Raw genomic sequence first — 14,608 nt, 5'->3', positions numbered from 1 at the left:
AATTAACAAACCTCCGAAAATAATCTCAGACCACAACGCACTTGTTCTCCTAATCACAATTGGCGCCTCATTTACACAACGTCGGCCCTGGTCGTTTGATCGGAAGCTTCTGTCTAATAACGAGTACATTACTTTTATTAAAAAATGGACGGAAGAATTTTTTAATATCAACCGGTTTAGCGCCTCAAGAAATACCGCGTGGGATTGCTTCAAATCCGCAATTAGGGGGGAAACCATCAGTTTTCAAAAAAAGGCCAGAAAGCAACAAAGAAATGAATATGAGGTAAAGGTCTCAGCCCTGGCTAAAGCCGAAGAAGATCACACCCTAACTATCTCACTGGGACAAGCTGCTAGTCGCTTGATGTATCAAGTAGCAGTATGAAGTCTGAATTAAATACCAGTCTCAGTCAGAAAGCCGCCCTAACTAATAGAGCCCACAGGAAAACAGTTTATGAGAGTGGTGAAAGGGTTGGTAGGCAGCTGGCACTTCACACTCGTCAGAAAAATGTAATAAATAACATCTCTTCAATAACAGACAGCAGGCAGACGTATACCCAAGCGGCAGACATTATCTATCGGTTCCAACAATATTACCAAAAATTGTATTCTGATGAAGTGGTTGCAACTGAGAACGACATAGAAGGATATCTTGATATTCTTCTTAATAATCTCGAGGCTGTGAGGCTGTTAGATGGCATCACCAGGGAAGAGTTAGAAAGTGAAATTACACTGGCCGAGGTGATAGCTGCATTATCTTCATTAGCGCCCGGCAAAGTGGAGGGCCCAGACAAACTGCCAATTGACCTCTATAAAATTTTAAGTCATCAATTATGTCCCCTTCTTCATGACTTATTTCTAGGGGTTCAGTGGAATGGGGTTCCCCCAGAGTCTTGGGATGAGGCTAATATAATTGTTTTTCCGAAGAAAGGGAAACCCCCCGAGCAACTAACCTCGTACCGCCCTATCTCCTTAATTAATTCGGACTCCAAATTGTATGCCAAGGTGATGGCTGTCAGGCTCAGTGGGGTCATTGAACATCTTGTCTCTCCGTGGCAGCATGGTTTCGTCCCAGGTAAGGGGACCACTGACCATACACGCCGGGGTATAGCCCTGTTCGATGCCATGTCTGTCACGGGCGTTTGGATGTCAATGATCCTACTGGACGCTGAGAAAGCCTTCGATCGCGTCTCATGGAACTTCCTGTGGGCAGCCATGACACGTAACAATTTCCGCCCCAAATTCGTGAAATCAATCAAGTCTATGTATTTACGCCCCAAAGCAAAACTTCAAATGTTAGGATCAGAATCTGGATACATCAACATTGCAAGGGGCACCAGGCAGGGGTGTCCATGTTCACCCCTGCTCTTTGCTTTGTACATTAATCCGTTAATTCTGAAATTTTTGGAGAGCAATATTATTAAACCAGTGCTCAGTGGTCAATTTGAGACAAAAGTATTGGCTTATGCCGATGATATTGCGGTTATTACACCTGACCCGATTGAGGCTATTCGTGAAATCGAGAAGGTGACAATAGAATATGGTAATTGCTCGGGATACTCCCTTAATAGAGAAAAGACAGTTATTCTGTGTACCGACAACATTGTATGCCCGGATCAAAGGAGAGCCGAGAAGGCCACCTATCTTGGAGTAACCATCTGTTCTAACACTAAGCTATTAGCGAAGCTTAATTTTGATCCTCTCATTGATAAGATAAAGAGGGACCTGGACAGGGTAAATAGTCTTCACCTTTCGATCATAGGCAGAGCCAATTTCTTAAAAATGAATGTGTTACCCAGATGTCTATATTTATTTTGAGCGATCCCTCTAGCTGTAGATCATAAAATGTTAATAATGATTAATTCTCTCATGTCCAAATTTGTGTGGCAGCATGGTAAGATCCGGAGATCCCATAGCCTCTTGTCGCTACCACTTGACAGAGGTGGGCTTACAATACCCAACATTATTTTTTATCATTAGGCAGCATTTTTTTAAACAACTCACCCCTTTAATTAACTTCCCAACCGAAGAAAGTATGATGGACACGGATCTAATACCTTCAATTTATGAGCTCCTACTTGGCCAGGATGCTAAAGGTTTACTTCTAAAACAAACTGAGGCAAAGTATTACAAGAAACTTAAGGGAGAAATCATTATCAGTGACTGGAGAATCTGGGATAAAGTTACTAAACACATGCACATCGGGAAAGTTAATCGGTACACACCTCTGTGGCACTCAAACGTAACACATGGTCTTGATTTTGATTTTATTGCAAGGAAATGGGAAAGGGTGGGTATTGGAACAGTTAATGATTTTTTGTTAAATGATTTTGATACGACCTTTTCGGGTTTGAAACTGAAACATGATTTGTCTAACAGAGATTTTCTCAAATTTGCACAAGTATTTGCTAAACTTAAAGCTAAAGAGTCTATAATTTGTTTGTCAAGAATTGAAATTATTGATGTTATGTTTAGAGTAAATACTAGAATAGGAACATTTTACAATATTCTTTTGACTAAAACCCCCGATGACCTGGAAAAAACCGAAACAAAATGGGTGGCTAAATTAAATAACCCTAATGTCGACGTAGATAGAGTTTTGGAGTTGAGCCACAATCTTTTTATGGCTAGTAACTTGAAAGCACAGCTTTTTAAAACTTTATTTGACCTTTATTATACCCCGGCCAAATTATTCGCTTGGGGCAAAAGAGAGAAGGATCTGTGTCCCAGATGCTTACAAGGACCTGCGACTCTTATTCACATGTTTAGTAATTGTTCTGAGCTGGTCTCAATTAAAAGTATGATCTCAGCCTTTTGGGAAGAGCTATTTGGACATAAACTACCCGAGTCGGAAACCCTTTTTGTATTGGGACATGATAACTCTTTAAAACTATCAAAAACCGAAGAAAGACTGTTATTTATTGGTACAGCGGTATTAAGGTTAATTCTGTCAGCTCGCTGAAAAGAGCCCGGCCCACCCAGCTTTCAGATGTGGCTAGTCCGCTTTCTAGCGGTTTATAGTTATGAAGTGGCCATTTATGATACTAGAGGATATAAATCAGAGAAGCGGGGGATGCAATTTGGCTGCCTGTCACTAACTGGAAAGCAGGCTTAACCCCTGCTTTTGGGAGTAGATGATTCTGCTGATCTCAATAAACATAGTTAATAATTTCGCTGGGTGAAATTTTTTACATTTTGACCCAGTTAATATTGTCTCTCATTCCCTCTATTGCCCTGTTTTTTTTTATCTAGTTAAGTTTTCTCAAGTGTTTATATTGCATTTATAATCATTGCTCTATGTATTTTGTGTGTAGCTACTCTGTCTTTTCTCTTGTATGTCTCTTGCTGCTCCTGGTTCAAATAAAAAAAAAAAAAAAAAAAAAAAAAGGGAGGATCTTCGCGAGGGCGACACGGGCTCCGGGTGGAGTCCCTTCATATCGCGCAGGGGCTGCAGAACGGTGTTAAAGTCCCCCCTACCACCATAAGACCCTGCGGGAGGGAGGAGATCACTTGTGTAAGGTGGCGAGGAATATAAAGGCATAGGAGGCTCAAGGGGCGCCCCTCAATGGTCCCCAAGACGGCCACATAGCGGCCCTGCGCATCAGACTCGGCTTTAGCCAGGGTAAAGGGAAGTCCTTTCCTCAGCAAGATGGCCACGTGTAAAACCAGAGTGCCAGACCCTGTCAAATCCATAGCGAGCTAGGAAGTTGCATTGTGTACCAAGGAGGTGCGTCTCTTGGAGGAAGAGAATGTCCGGCGCGGAGGACAGCCGTGCGCTTAATTAGGTCCAAGAGGTCATTGACATTACAGGAATGGATGTGAATAGGTCTAGTGAGGGTGTAAGTCATCTAAGGGAATGGACTGTGGAGGGGCGGATAACATCGAAAATGGAAGCAGTGGAAATTGGTGATCTGCTCATCAACTGTGGAAACCAAGGAAGGAGAGAACCTAACTACTGATAGGAGCCCCCGATGGCGGCCCGTAGGTGGCCAAAAATAACAAACTGATGGAAGATGTGATCTGCGTGTCAACTGTGGATCAATCAGAGAAACATAGTTACCAAGAAGAACTGCAACCAGCGGCCCATAGGCAGCTAAACAAAACAAAAAACTGTTGAGGAACAACGGTCTCCCGTCCCTCCCAGCCCCCCCAACTCCACCCACCCTACACTTCTGAAATGGAAGCATCTGTCCCCCCAAAACCCCAACTACTAACTACACCACAAAGAGGTTATTCGCTACTCTAAAGGGTTAGCAACAATCAGACAGGAGCATGGGTGAGTCGGACCCCCCTCCATATATACGGATGCATGCCCACAATGGATAAGCATGGAGTGGATAACAAAGAAGCCACAAGATGATTCGAATCCAGGATGGCAGTGAGAAGGTAAACCCTGGCCGGGTCTTCCAGCGGAGCCAAGTGAGAGCCCCGTTCACGGGGTCAGAGATAGGCTCGCTATATCAGGTCCTGAAGGGTGGAATAAAGGCATACAACTTGTAACACTGATCACACCCTCTCCTCCCCACCAGAGCCGCGGATCACGGGACTTCCAGACAGATCCGAGTCCGACAAGGCCCTCCGCTAGGTAATGTCTGATCGTGGGGCGCTACCATATTGATAAGGGAAGACACCAGGGTAGGGGAGTGTTGGACTTGGCCCATATGGCAGGTTCACCCCTAGACTTTTTGCTTGTAATGGTGACCTGGTGATGGTGATTTTTGGGTTCTGCGCACTTTCACTGTGTCCCAGTGGAAAGTGCGTGCGCACTCTGAGTGCATGTGATGAGATAGGCCTGCCCTCCCATAGGAATACATGGGGAATGTATGTGTCCCTGGTAGTTCCTGATGCGTGGGGTGTACAGGTTCGAATCTGATATGTGCGAACTCGTGAGAGTGAATGATTCGCAATAGTGTGTGTTGCATGAGTGTGTCATATGTAGAAATGCCATTTCCAGGAGTTGGCATATTAGTGTAAAATATGCCTGGCGTGTGATTGGCTGAAGCAGGCTGGTGAGCCTGGCTCCAGGAAGGCTGGGTGGGTCTGCCCGGTGGTGAGTGTGAGATTAGCATGAGTGATGTGTGGGAGGAGTGTACCTGTGTCCTGGACGGGCTGGGTTTTCCCCACACAATGCTGGCTCCGCCCCCCTGTGGTGTGACTGATGACCCTAGCCCTGCCAGTGAAAGAAAGGGGTGGTTGGGCCATCAAGGGTACTCAAGGACCAGCTGCGACTGGGTCTGCCCCCACCCTGTGCCAGAACAAAGGATTTGGTGTATAAAAATGGGGCTGTGTCCCCACTGAAACTGTTCTTGTTCCAGGATCCTGAGGGGGGCTGCTGCTGCTGTCGCTGGGCCAGAGGACCGCCACTTGGAGAGTCTCCCTGCCTGGAGACCCAGTGTGCTGGCTCTGGGCCCAGCCTTGCCCCCTGCCTGCCCTAAGGACCTTTTTGCTGGACTTCTGGGCTTCCAAGCGCCTGGAAGCGCTTGATTTCTCCTGCAGCGCTGGGAGCGCTTTATTTTGACATATAGCGCTAGGAGCGCTTCACTTTTCACCTAGCGCCTGGAAGCGCTGTAATTCCTGCTAAAGCGCTGGGAGCGCTTTCATTTTCCTTCCGCGGCTGCCCACGCCGCTTGTGCCGATTTTAGAGTCCCCTGGCAGGTGCCCACCCTGCCCGGGACATTGCCGCTGTTTTTCTGCCAAGCAAGTGCCCACCTCGCTCGGGGTTTTGAATTGGAGCCGGAGCCCACCCGGCATTGCCCAGCATCTCCGCGCTGCCATTGGTTGCCCGAGGAGGAAGTCAGGCAATCCAGCCTGTGACATTGTGGGCGGGGCCAGCGGGGAGAGAGGAAGTCCCGCGCCTGCCCCGAGAGAGAAGCCGGAAGCAGCCACAGCGTCCTGCCCGGGGCCCCCAAGTGTAGGGAGAGCCCCGGACCTTCCACCAGCCCCAGAGGAGGGAGAGAATCCTACCGCCAACGACCAGAGACCGAGGAGAGTCCCGAGGAGCGGGAGCTCTCCAGCCGGCCGCCAGAACCCGGTGAGTGGCAGTGAAGGGAGAGGGGCGTCGGGACACATTGCCGGTGTCCGCCCCCCCCTTCTCAGTAGCGCGATCCCAGGGGCAGTTTCCTTTTGTTTCTGAGCGGCCCCGGTTGGCAGAGGGCCGCTCCAACGACCTGAGGGCACCTTTGTCGAGAAGCCCACGAGGGGCTCAGGCACCATTGTTGAGAGCCCAGAAGAGGCTCTAGGTGCCCCAATCTATTTCGAGTCCCCAGAGGGGGGACTCCCACGAAGAGCATTCCCTTTGAGCCACAAGGTGCCCCGGGGGCATCAGTTGATTTAGAGCCCAGCGAGGCTCTTGGCAGGCATTGTCTCTTTGAGTCCCCAGAGAGGGGACCACCATAGAAAGGCGCTGCATTTTCTTACAGAGCCCTGAGAGGCTCTGCAGTGCCACAGTGGTGGTTCTTGAGCAGAGAGGCTCCAACGTTGCCCTAACTTTCCCTGCACCAGTTGCCCAGCACTTTGTGGGCAACTGCCACGTTTAGGCCCCCTGACATTGGGACACAGGGCGTCTTAGCCCTAGAGAGGCCAGTTGGCCTAGGGACAGTCGCAGGTGGTGACTTACAGGGTTGCGCACACACCTGTTGGGGTGTGGATTGTCGGACGCATGTGAGCTTGCAGATGAAGCAGACTGCTGGGAGAGTGCTAGAGGTTCTCTAGAGTCATTAGGGAGTGACTCCAAAAGTAGTGGTTCAGGTATCCTCCAGCCCAGCGTGGTGGAGGAGGCTCAGTGTAGTCCAGCTAGGTCCCAGGATAGCGAGGAGGGTATAGGGGCTCCCTGCCTGGCTCAGTGGAGCAGGAGTGAGAGGGAGACCGAGGGTCCCCAGACGCCCGAAGCCCTGCCTCAGGACTTGGATGGTTTCTTGAAGGAACACCAGGTTAGGGACCTAGGCTGTCCTGTTAGTACACTTGAGGAGGATCTCCTAGTGTCTAGGGAACCTGGAGCGTCTGTAACTAGAGCTCCAGGGGTTCCAGTGTCCGGCAGTGCTACTCCAGGAGGGAGTGCACAGAAGTCCGAAGTGAGGAGTGATTGGGGGATGAGTTTCCCAGTGGATGCACCAGTGGACCAGGGACTAGCCAGTTGGGCTAGATCTTCTTGGGGGGACCCGGGTGGCGCCACTTCTGTGCTGGGGGATCTTTGCGCACTGTCAGGTGGACAGGAGGCGGGAGATCTGCGCCAGGCAGACAGTCACACGACACATGGGTCATGTGTCAGCCTCAGGGGGATTGCGTGTGAATCCCCAGAAGTCCTGGAGTGCCAGGCAATTTTTCCACCAAAGGTTTTAGACCGGAGGTTGGGAGGCCAGGTTCAGGTTCAGCCTGACCTGAAGGGTCGGACGACTGTAACCAGTGTCCTGACCGGTTCTTCCAGAGGAACCTCTCCAGTTGGGAAAGGGCAGACCTCTGGAAGGGGGTGCAGAGGGTGGGAAAGCCCACCTCTGACCCCGGTGCAGCCTGAGGGGTTAAACCCTGGGTTGGAATGGCGTGCTAGGTGTACCCCTCACCGGAGAAGGAGGAACCCTAGGAGAAGAGGTAGGGGGAGGAGAGCCTTCCCTGAGACTCCTGGTCCGCCTGAGGTTGTAGACCAAAGGCTGGTGAACCAGTGGCAGTCTAGTCCTGTCTTGCAGACAGGAAGAGTGGAGAATGGCTACTATGTACCAGGGGTTACTACCCCCCACTCTGTGAATAGGCAAGGACCGGTGGCACCTGGGTGGCCCAGGGCCTGGTCCTGGCCGCGGACAGCTTGGGAGTACCAGTGGGGTAGCCCAGTTGGTCCAGACAGTGGTTTGAGAAGGAATCCCATGGGTTCACCGTGGCGTAGAACAGGAGGGTGTCTCTGCAGTTGCGGGCCCGCGTCCGTGTTCTATCGCCCCAAGCAGGGAAGTCCATCACGGTGGTGATTGGTCTACCCTGCGTTTTGGCTGGAAGGGGGTTGTGTTGGACTTGGCCCTTATGGCAGGTTCACCCCTAGACTTTTTGCTTGTAATGGTGACCTGGTGATGGTGATTTTTGGGTTCTGCGCACTTTCACTGTGTCCCAGTGGAAAGTGCGTGCGCACTCTGAGTGCATGTGATGAGATAGGCCTGCCCTCCCATAGAAATACATGGGGAATGTATGTGTCCCTGGTAGTTCCTGATGCGTGGGGTGTACAGGTTCGAATCTGATATGTGCGAAATCGTGAGAGTGAATGATTCGCAATAGTGTGTGTTGCATGAGTGTGTCATATGTAGAAATGCCATTTCCAGGAGTTGGCATATTAGTGTAAAATATGCCTGGCGTGTGATTGGCTGGAGCAGGCTGGTGAGCCTGGCTCCAGGAAGGCTGGGTGGGTCTGCCCGGTGGTGAGTGTGAGATTAGCATGAGTGATGTGTGGGAGGAGTGTACCTGTGTCCTGGATGGGCTGGGTTTTCCCCACACAATGCTGGCTCCGCCCCCCTGTGGTGTGACTGATGACCCTAGCCCTGCCAGTGAAAGAAAGGGGTGGTTGGGCTATCAAGGGTACTCAAGGACCAGCTGCGACTGGGTCTTCCCCCACCCTGTGCCAGAATAAAGGATTTGGTGTATAAAAATGGGGCTGTGTCCCCACTGAAACTGTTCTTGTTCCAGGATCCTGAGGGGGGCTGCTGCTGCTGTCGCTGGGCCAGAGGACCGCCACTTGGAGAGTCTCCCTGCCTGGAGACCCAGTGTGCTGGCTCTGGGCCCAGCCTTGCCCCCTGCCTGCCCTAAGGACCTTTTTGCTGGACATCTGGGCTTCCAAGCGCCTGGAAGCGCTTGATTTCTCCTGCAGCGCTGGGAGCGCTTTATTTTGACATATAGCGCTAGGAGCGCTTCACTTTTCACCTAGCGCCTGGAAGCGCTGTAATTCCTGCTAAAGCGCTGGGAGCGCTTTCATTTTCCTTCCGCGGCTGCCCACGCCGCTTGTGCCGATTTTAGAGTCCCCTGGCAGGTGCCCACCCTGCCCGGGACATTGCCGCTGTTTTTCTGCCGAGCGAGTGCACACCTCGCTCGGGGTTTTGAATTGGAGCCGGAGCCCACCCGGCATTGCCCAGCATCTCCGCCCGAGGAGGAAGTCAGGCAATCCAGCCTGTGACATTGTGGGCGGGGCCAGCGGGGAGAGAGGAAGTCCCGCGCCTGCCCCGAGAGAGAAGCCGGAAGCAGCCACAGCGTCCTGCCCGGGGCCCCCAAGTGTAGGGAGAGCCCCGGACCTTCCACCAGCCCCAGAGGAGGGAGAGAATCCTGCCGCCACCGACCAGAGACCGAGGAGAGTCCCGAGGAGCGGGAGCTCTCCAGCCGGCCGCCAGAACCCGGTGAGTGGCAGTGAAGGGAGAGGGGCGTCGGGACACATTGCCGGTGTCCGCCCCCCCCCCCCCCTTCTCAGTAGCGCGATCCCAGGGGCAGTTTCCTTTTGTTTCTGAGCGGCCCCGGTTGGCAGAGGGCCGCTCCAACGACCTGAGGGCACCTTTGTCGAGAAGCCCACGAGGGGCTCAGGCGCCATTGTTGAGAGCCCAGAAGAGGCTCTAGGTGCCCCAATCTATTTCGAGTCCCCAGAGGGGGGACTCCCACGAAGAGCATTCCCTTTGAGCCACAAGGTGCCCCGGGGGCATCAGTTGATTTAGAGCCCAGCGAGGCTCTTGGCAGGCATTGTCTCTTTGAGTCCCCAGAGAGGGGACTCCCATAGAAAGGCGCTGCATTTTCTTACAGAGCCCTGAGAGGCTCCGCAGTGCCACAGTGGTGGTTCTTGAGCAAAGAGGCTCCAACGTTGCCCTAACTTTCCCTGCACCAGTTGCCCAGCACTTTGTGGGCAACTGCCACGTTTAGGCCCCCTGACATTGGGACACCGGGCGTCCTAGCCCTAGAGAGGCCAGTTGGCCTAGGGACAGTCGCAGGTGGTGACTTACGTGAGTTTGGCGCAATTGTTCATTTTCTGCACCTCTGAATGTGTTGGTAATGCATCATGTGCCTTGTTTTACACCTCTGAATGTATTGCGATGCATCCTGTGTTTTCCCTCCTTACACCTCTGAATGAATGTTATGCATTGCATCATGTGTTATGTTCTTACACCCCTACAGGTATTGTGATACTTAGGTGGTTGTTTTCTCCCTAGTACAGGTGGTGCTAGTGAGGTCCTGGTTACCAGTGATTACTGGTTGTGTGCTATTTTGTGCTAATGTAATTTTACATTCTAAGTGCTATTTCTAAAAAGTGTTACTTCTAAAAGTGCTGATTCCTGATAGTGGTCCAGGTGGCCCTGTCTTGTAAATATCCCCTGTAAATTCTGCCCGTGCCCCTGGCACATTGTAAAGTGTGTGTTTTTATCTAATGTGTTTTGGTGTAATACAAAGGCTATTTTTACATAACCTTGTGTGGAGTTTCCTTTGTGGTGGGCCTTGGGTGTTGTTGCTGGGGTGCGTGCGCAAATACTTAACTCATATCGCCTCCAAGTTTAGCCTTGCTGCTCGCGCCACGTTACCTAGAGGCTGAGTAGGGGTTATCTTGGCGTGTAACTCCCTTGCCCTGACTTGGGAGTGGTGGTCTCTGACTGACTTTGGCGCAAGCCCTGGCCAGCCAGGGATCCCATTTCTAACAGGGAGGAGGCCCTCTGGCTCAAGGTCTGAATCGGGGAGCGCCGGGACCGTGTCCCTGGTGACCGAGAGTTCCCCCCCACCGGCGCTTGCCCCGTCGTCTGGATCCAGTTTGGCGCCGGTGTACCTTGGGTACCTCCTGTCCGGGTTGGGTCGTTGTTTTCGGGGATAGGGAGGGCACCAGGTAGGAGGGGCCGCTCTTCCATAAGCCAGGTCCATGCCGCCTGTGGGGTGTCAAAGACAAAGGTTTTGTCTTGAAAAAACACCATAAGGCGAGCCGAGAAGAGGAGTCCATAACGGAGGCCCATGACTCTGAGTTTCTGCTTGACCTCCTCGTAAGACCTCCGTTGTGTTTGCACCTCCCTAGAATAGTCAGGGAAGACCATGATTTTTGAATTTTGGAAGTGCACTGGACCTAGCACCCTGGCGGCCTCCAGAATCGCATCCCTGTCCCGGAAGTTGAAGGTTCGAGGGATAATGGGGCGAGCGGGAGCTCCAGGAGGGGGTTTAGGAGCAAAGGAGCGGTGAGCTCGTTCCACTGCATACCAGGGGGAGAGTTTCTCTTTGGGGATCCAGGACCGGACCCATGCCTCAAAGAAGGTGACAGTACGTCCCTTTTCCACTCCCTCTGGAAAACCCAGAAGGTACAGGTTGTTTCTCCGGGCCCTATTTTCTGCGTCCTCGGAATGTGATGTAGATCCATGGTCTGTGCCTGCAGGCGGGCCACCTGGAATTTAAGAGTGTCCCTGTCATCCTCCACCGTGGAAAGACGGGACTCCGCCTCTGTAATACGGGCCGTGGCATTAGTGGGCCGATGCGAGGCAGATGATGGAGGGGGTCCGGAGCACTTTTAGAGTGCGACAACCATCTTGACGCCTCAAGCCACGCTCCTCCATACCTTTATTGTTATCTTCAAAAAGAACTGTGTGGAAGATATGAACATTTTTATTGGCATCCTTTGGTCCCTTAGCAATGGGCTGCTCTTGTCATGTAAATGACCCTAATGCTGGGTTGCCAGGATGAGATTTAACAAAATCTAAACACTTAACAGGAAATTGTATGGAACCATATATACCAGATTACTGTGACTGAAATGCTCAAAGAAAATTTCACAGCCTCGACTGCCTCGTGCCACACACTGAACAAACAAAAGGTGTTTTATGTTAGTCTGGGCAATCCATAATTTTGCACGTTCTATATAAACTGACTTTCAGCAGCTGCAAACTAGGACAAGTGGTCAGCACAGCCAGTGGCGGCTCCTTTGCTAAGGCGGAGAAGCTGCCCCCCACTGATATTCAGCAGTGTAAGAAAAAATTTAATGATAATAACTCAATGTTAACATTTTATTTTTTCTTGTTGTGGGTCGGCAGCTTTGGGAAGTGGGCGGGGCGTGGATGCTCTGCTGAAGGTGGAGGGGAGGAGATGGTTTTCACTCCCTACGTGCGCTTTAATGTGTGGCCAGCCATGTCGGCCGGCCAAACATTCATGTGCACATAGCATGCTCTCCACCGAGGCTGTATTACAGCCTCGGTGGAGAACATGCCCAGGCCCCCATTCCCTGTCTAAGCGCCGAACCACGGCGCTCAGTCCAATCATTGCAGCGTTGTTATTGGCTCAGGGGAGCTTGGGTGTTTCCTGTTTCCTTCCTGTTTCGGCTGGAGGATGGAGTGGAGAGACACGATGAGCACAACGCAGGAAGCGGACAGGAGGTAGGTTCTTAATTTCTTTTATTTTCCCCCCTCTCCCTCCTCCCCGCCCCGCCACTACTGAGCAGTGCTGGCTGCCGCTAGGCACAGCTTGCGTAAAGTGCCATATTCTTAATCCTTTTTTATGTTGCAGAGCTATATATCTGCAATTTTTTTTATGGATGGAATTTAACAGGTTTCTTAAGCTAAAAGCATCTCTTGATATTTGTATGATTGGCTGTGTGAAAAAAAGAATAAATTTGACTTTTTTTCATATTGTGCTTACCTCCCACCAGGCCCGAGAGGAAAGAAATTATCACATATTTTACTGTCTGCTACTTGGGATGAGTCAAGACCAGAAGGAGAAATTAAATCTGGGAACTCCTGCAGATTACAACTGCCTCACTATGGTAAGACATAGCAGGACATGTAAAACACACACATTCAACCCTTTTGGTGAGTGGTTTACTCTAAAGTAAGGCATTGCTCTGCAAGTAACACTTTCCTCAATATAGCAAATCATTTCTTGGCAAGATTTATGTCACGGATTAACATGTGCTAGGAATGACATGCAAGGTACTGATGGATTTTTCTGAAATGTTCAAAGCAACGAGTAGTAGCTATAGAAGAAATGTTGATTTGAAGAAGCTTTTGATAATGGGTGTGTAAAATTGCAAAACACAATGCTTCGTAAAATGAACTCTACTTAAAAAAACATTGCCAGCTTTACAAATTGTGAAGTCTTTGAAGTTTTTTTTCTGAGAAAGGGATATAAAAGGGAAAAATGGCTGACAGTTCAGACCACGTTCAAGCAATTTCCTAGGTCTGCCATATCCGCACCTTTACCTTAAAGCATTGCCCACATTTTTCTTCCCCCCACTGAAACCCTGGCCATTTCATTACAAATCCGCATTAGATCCTCTGTGGATTTACCAATGGAGAATGAATTGAAAATCCCGAATCATTGCCACACTGCCTCTCAGAGTTAATGGTAGCATTGGGTAATAGTGCGGAAACATGCAATGAAATTCCATTCAGCCTATTTTGTAGAGACATCTGGCTGCAGGGCAAAAAGTTTAACTTTCATCATTGATGTCAGGTGGCACCAGGAAATGTATCTAAGTGAAAGAAAGGGTAAAGTTTCTTGACTTTGCCCAACTTCATAAGCAAAATTGTAAGTTTACTTATACCTACTTTTGACCAAAAGTATGTCTTTCAAATAAAGCAAACTTCTACAAAATGTATCTAACATGTTGAGATTGCACATAGGTCAATGAGTGATTGTTATCTCCACATAGTTTTATCCCACTAATCTGTACTTGTCGTCATTGAATGATTGGCACCTTATACACATGTTCCCTGCTAAACTATACAGCTGAGGAAGATGTGGGGTATCTTGAAGTTGTACACCCAAAGAAGAGCACAATTAGGAGGTAACAAAGGGTAGGTCTTGACTTTGTTCTTGTCGATGTTGGTATTGAAACCTGCATTTAAATTGTGAAGTGTGGCATTGACTCCAGGGACACTGTGGCTCTACCTATGTCCATGGCTGTCACTTTGCATCACCACTATCTTATCCCTTCCACTGGCGTCTTGAGAGATGTCTTGAGATATGTCTGGGCAATGATTATGGACATGACTTTTGACATTGAGTGGCTATTTATAAAGAAGGCTGAATCTCCAGTATTAGGGGTGTCTTTCATAGATTCACATGCTTGAATATTCCCCGTCGTCGAAGTGGGAGTCCCACGGTAAATAAAATAGCAATAATGCTAATAAATATATATATATATAAATATATAAAGTATCATATAAGTAGTAAAACTGATAAAATATGTACTGAAAAACCTTTACAAAGGTTACTACATAGGAATGCATTAGAGAGAAAAAACTCATTTGCAACATATCAGTGTGATTATGTTAGTCCAAACTGTAGCCAATCAGGCTCAAGCACCCTCTAGAACCTTCTCCTCAGAAGCTCAAGCCCTCAGATTTTCTACCGCACGTCGTGTGAAGGGAGTCTCCCTGAGCTCTGCTCAGTTCTTTTCCACTTATCTACTCTTCTCAGTTTTTCACAAAGATGTCAAGTAAGAAGTCTTTATTTAGACCTTGTTCCTCCTGTGGGAAATTGCGTTTATTTGAGAAAGACCCTCATGACAAGTGCATTTACTGCCTGTATCCTGATCACAAAGTGGTTGATTGTAGGTTATGTAGAACTTTCAATCCTAAAACCCTTAAGGACAGGGAGGGTCGCCTCCTATTATGGCTTAAGCGCCTTCAAGATAAGGACG

General features: G+C 49.6%; 1 protein-coding gene across 1 annotated transcript in view; it reads left to right on the top strand.

Annotated features, from left to right (window-relative positions):
- Positions 1 to 14,608, top strand: part of LOC147683395 (unconventional myosin-VIIb-like) — a 1,214,266-nt gene that overhangs the window by 283,896 nt on the left and 915,762 nt on the right. The window contains exon 8 of the mRNA XM_086943813.1: positions 12,614 to 12,727. Coding sequence (XP_086799939.1) covers positions 12,614 to 12,727 — 114 coding nt within the window. The remainder of the gene's footprint in view (positions 1 to 12,613; positions 12,728 to 14,608) is intronic.

This window comes from Lissotriton vulgaris, chromosome 11, assembly GCF_964263255.1.
Source record: "Lissotriton vulgaris chromosome 11, aLisVul1.2, whole genome shotgun sequence".
Taxonomy (NCBI): Eukaryota; Metazoa; Chordata; class Amphibia; order Caudata; family Salamandridae; genus Lissotriton; species Lissotriton vulgaris.
The sequence above is the reverse complement of the archived record's forward strand: the minus strand, read 5'-3'. Positions and strand labels throughout refer to the sequence as shown.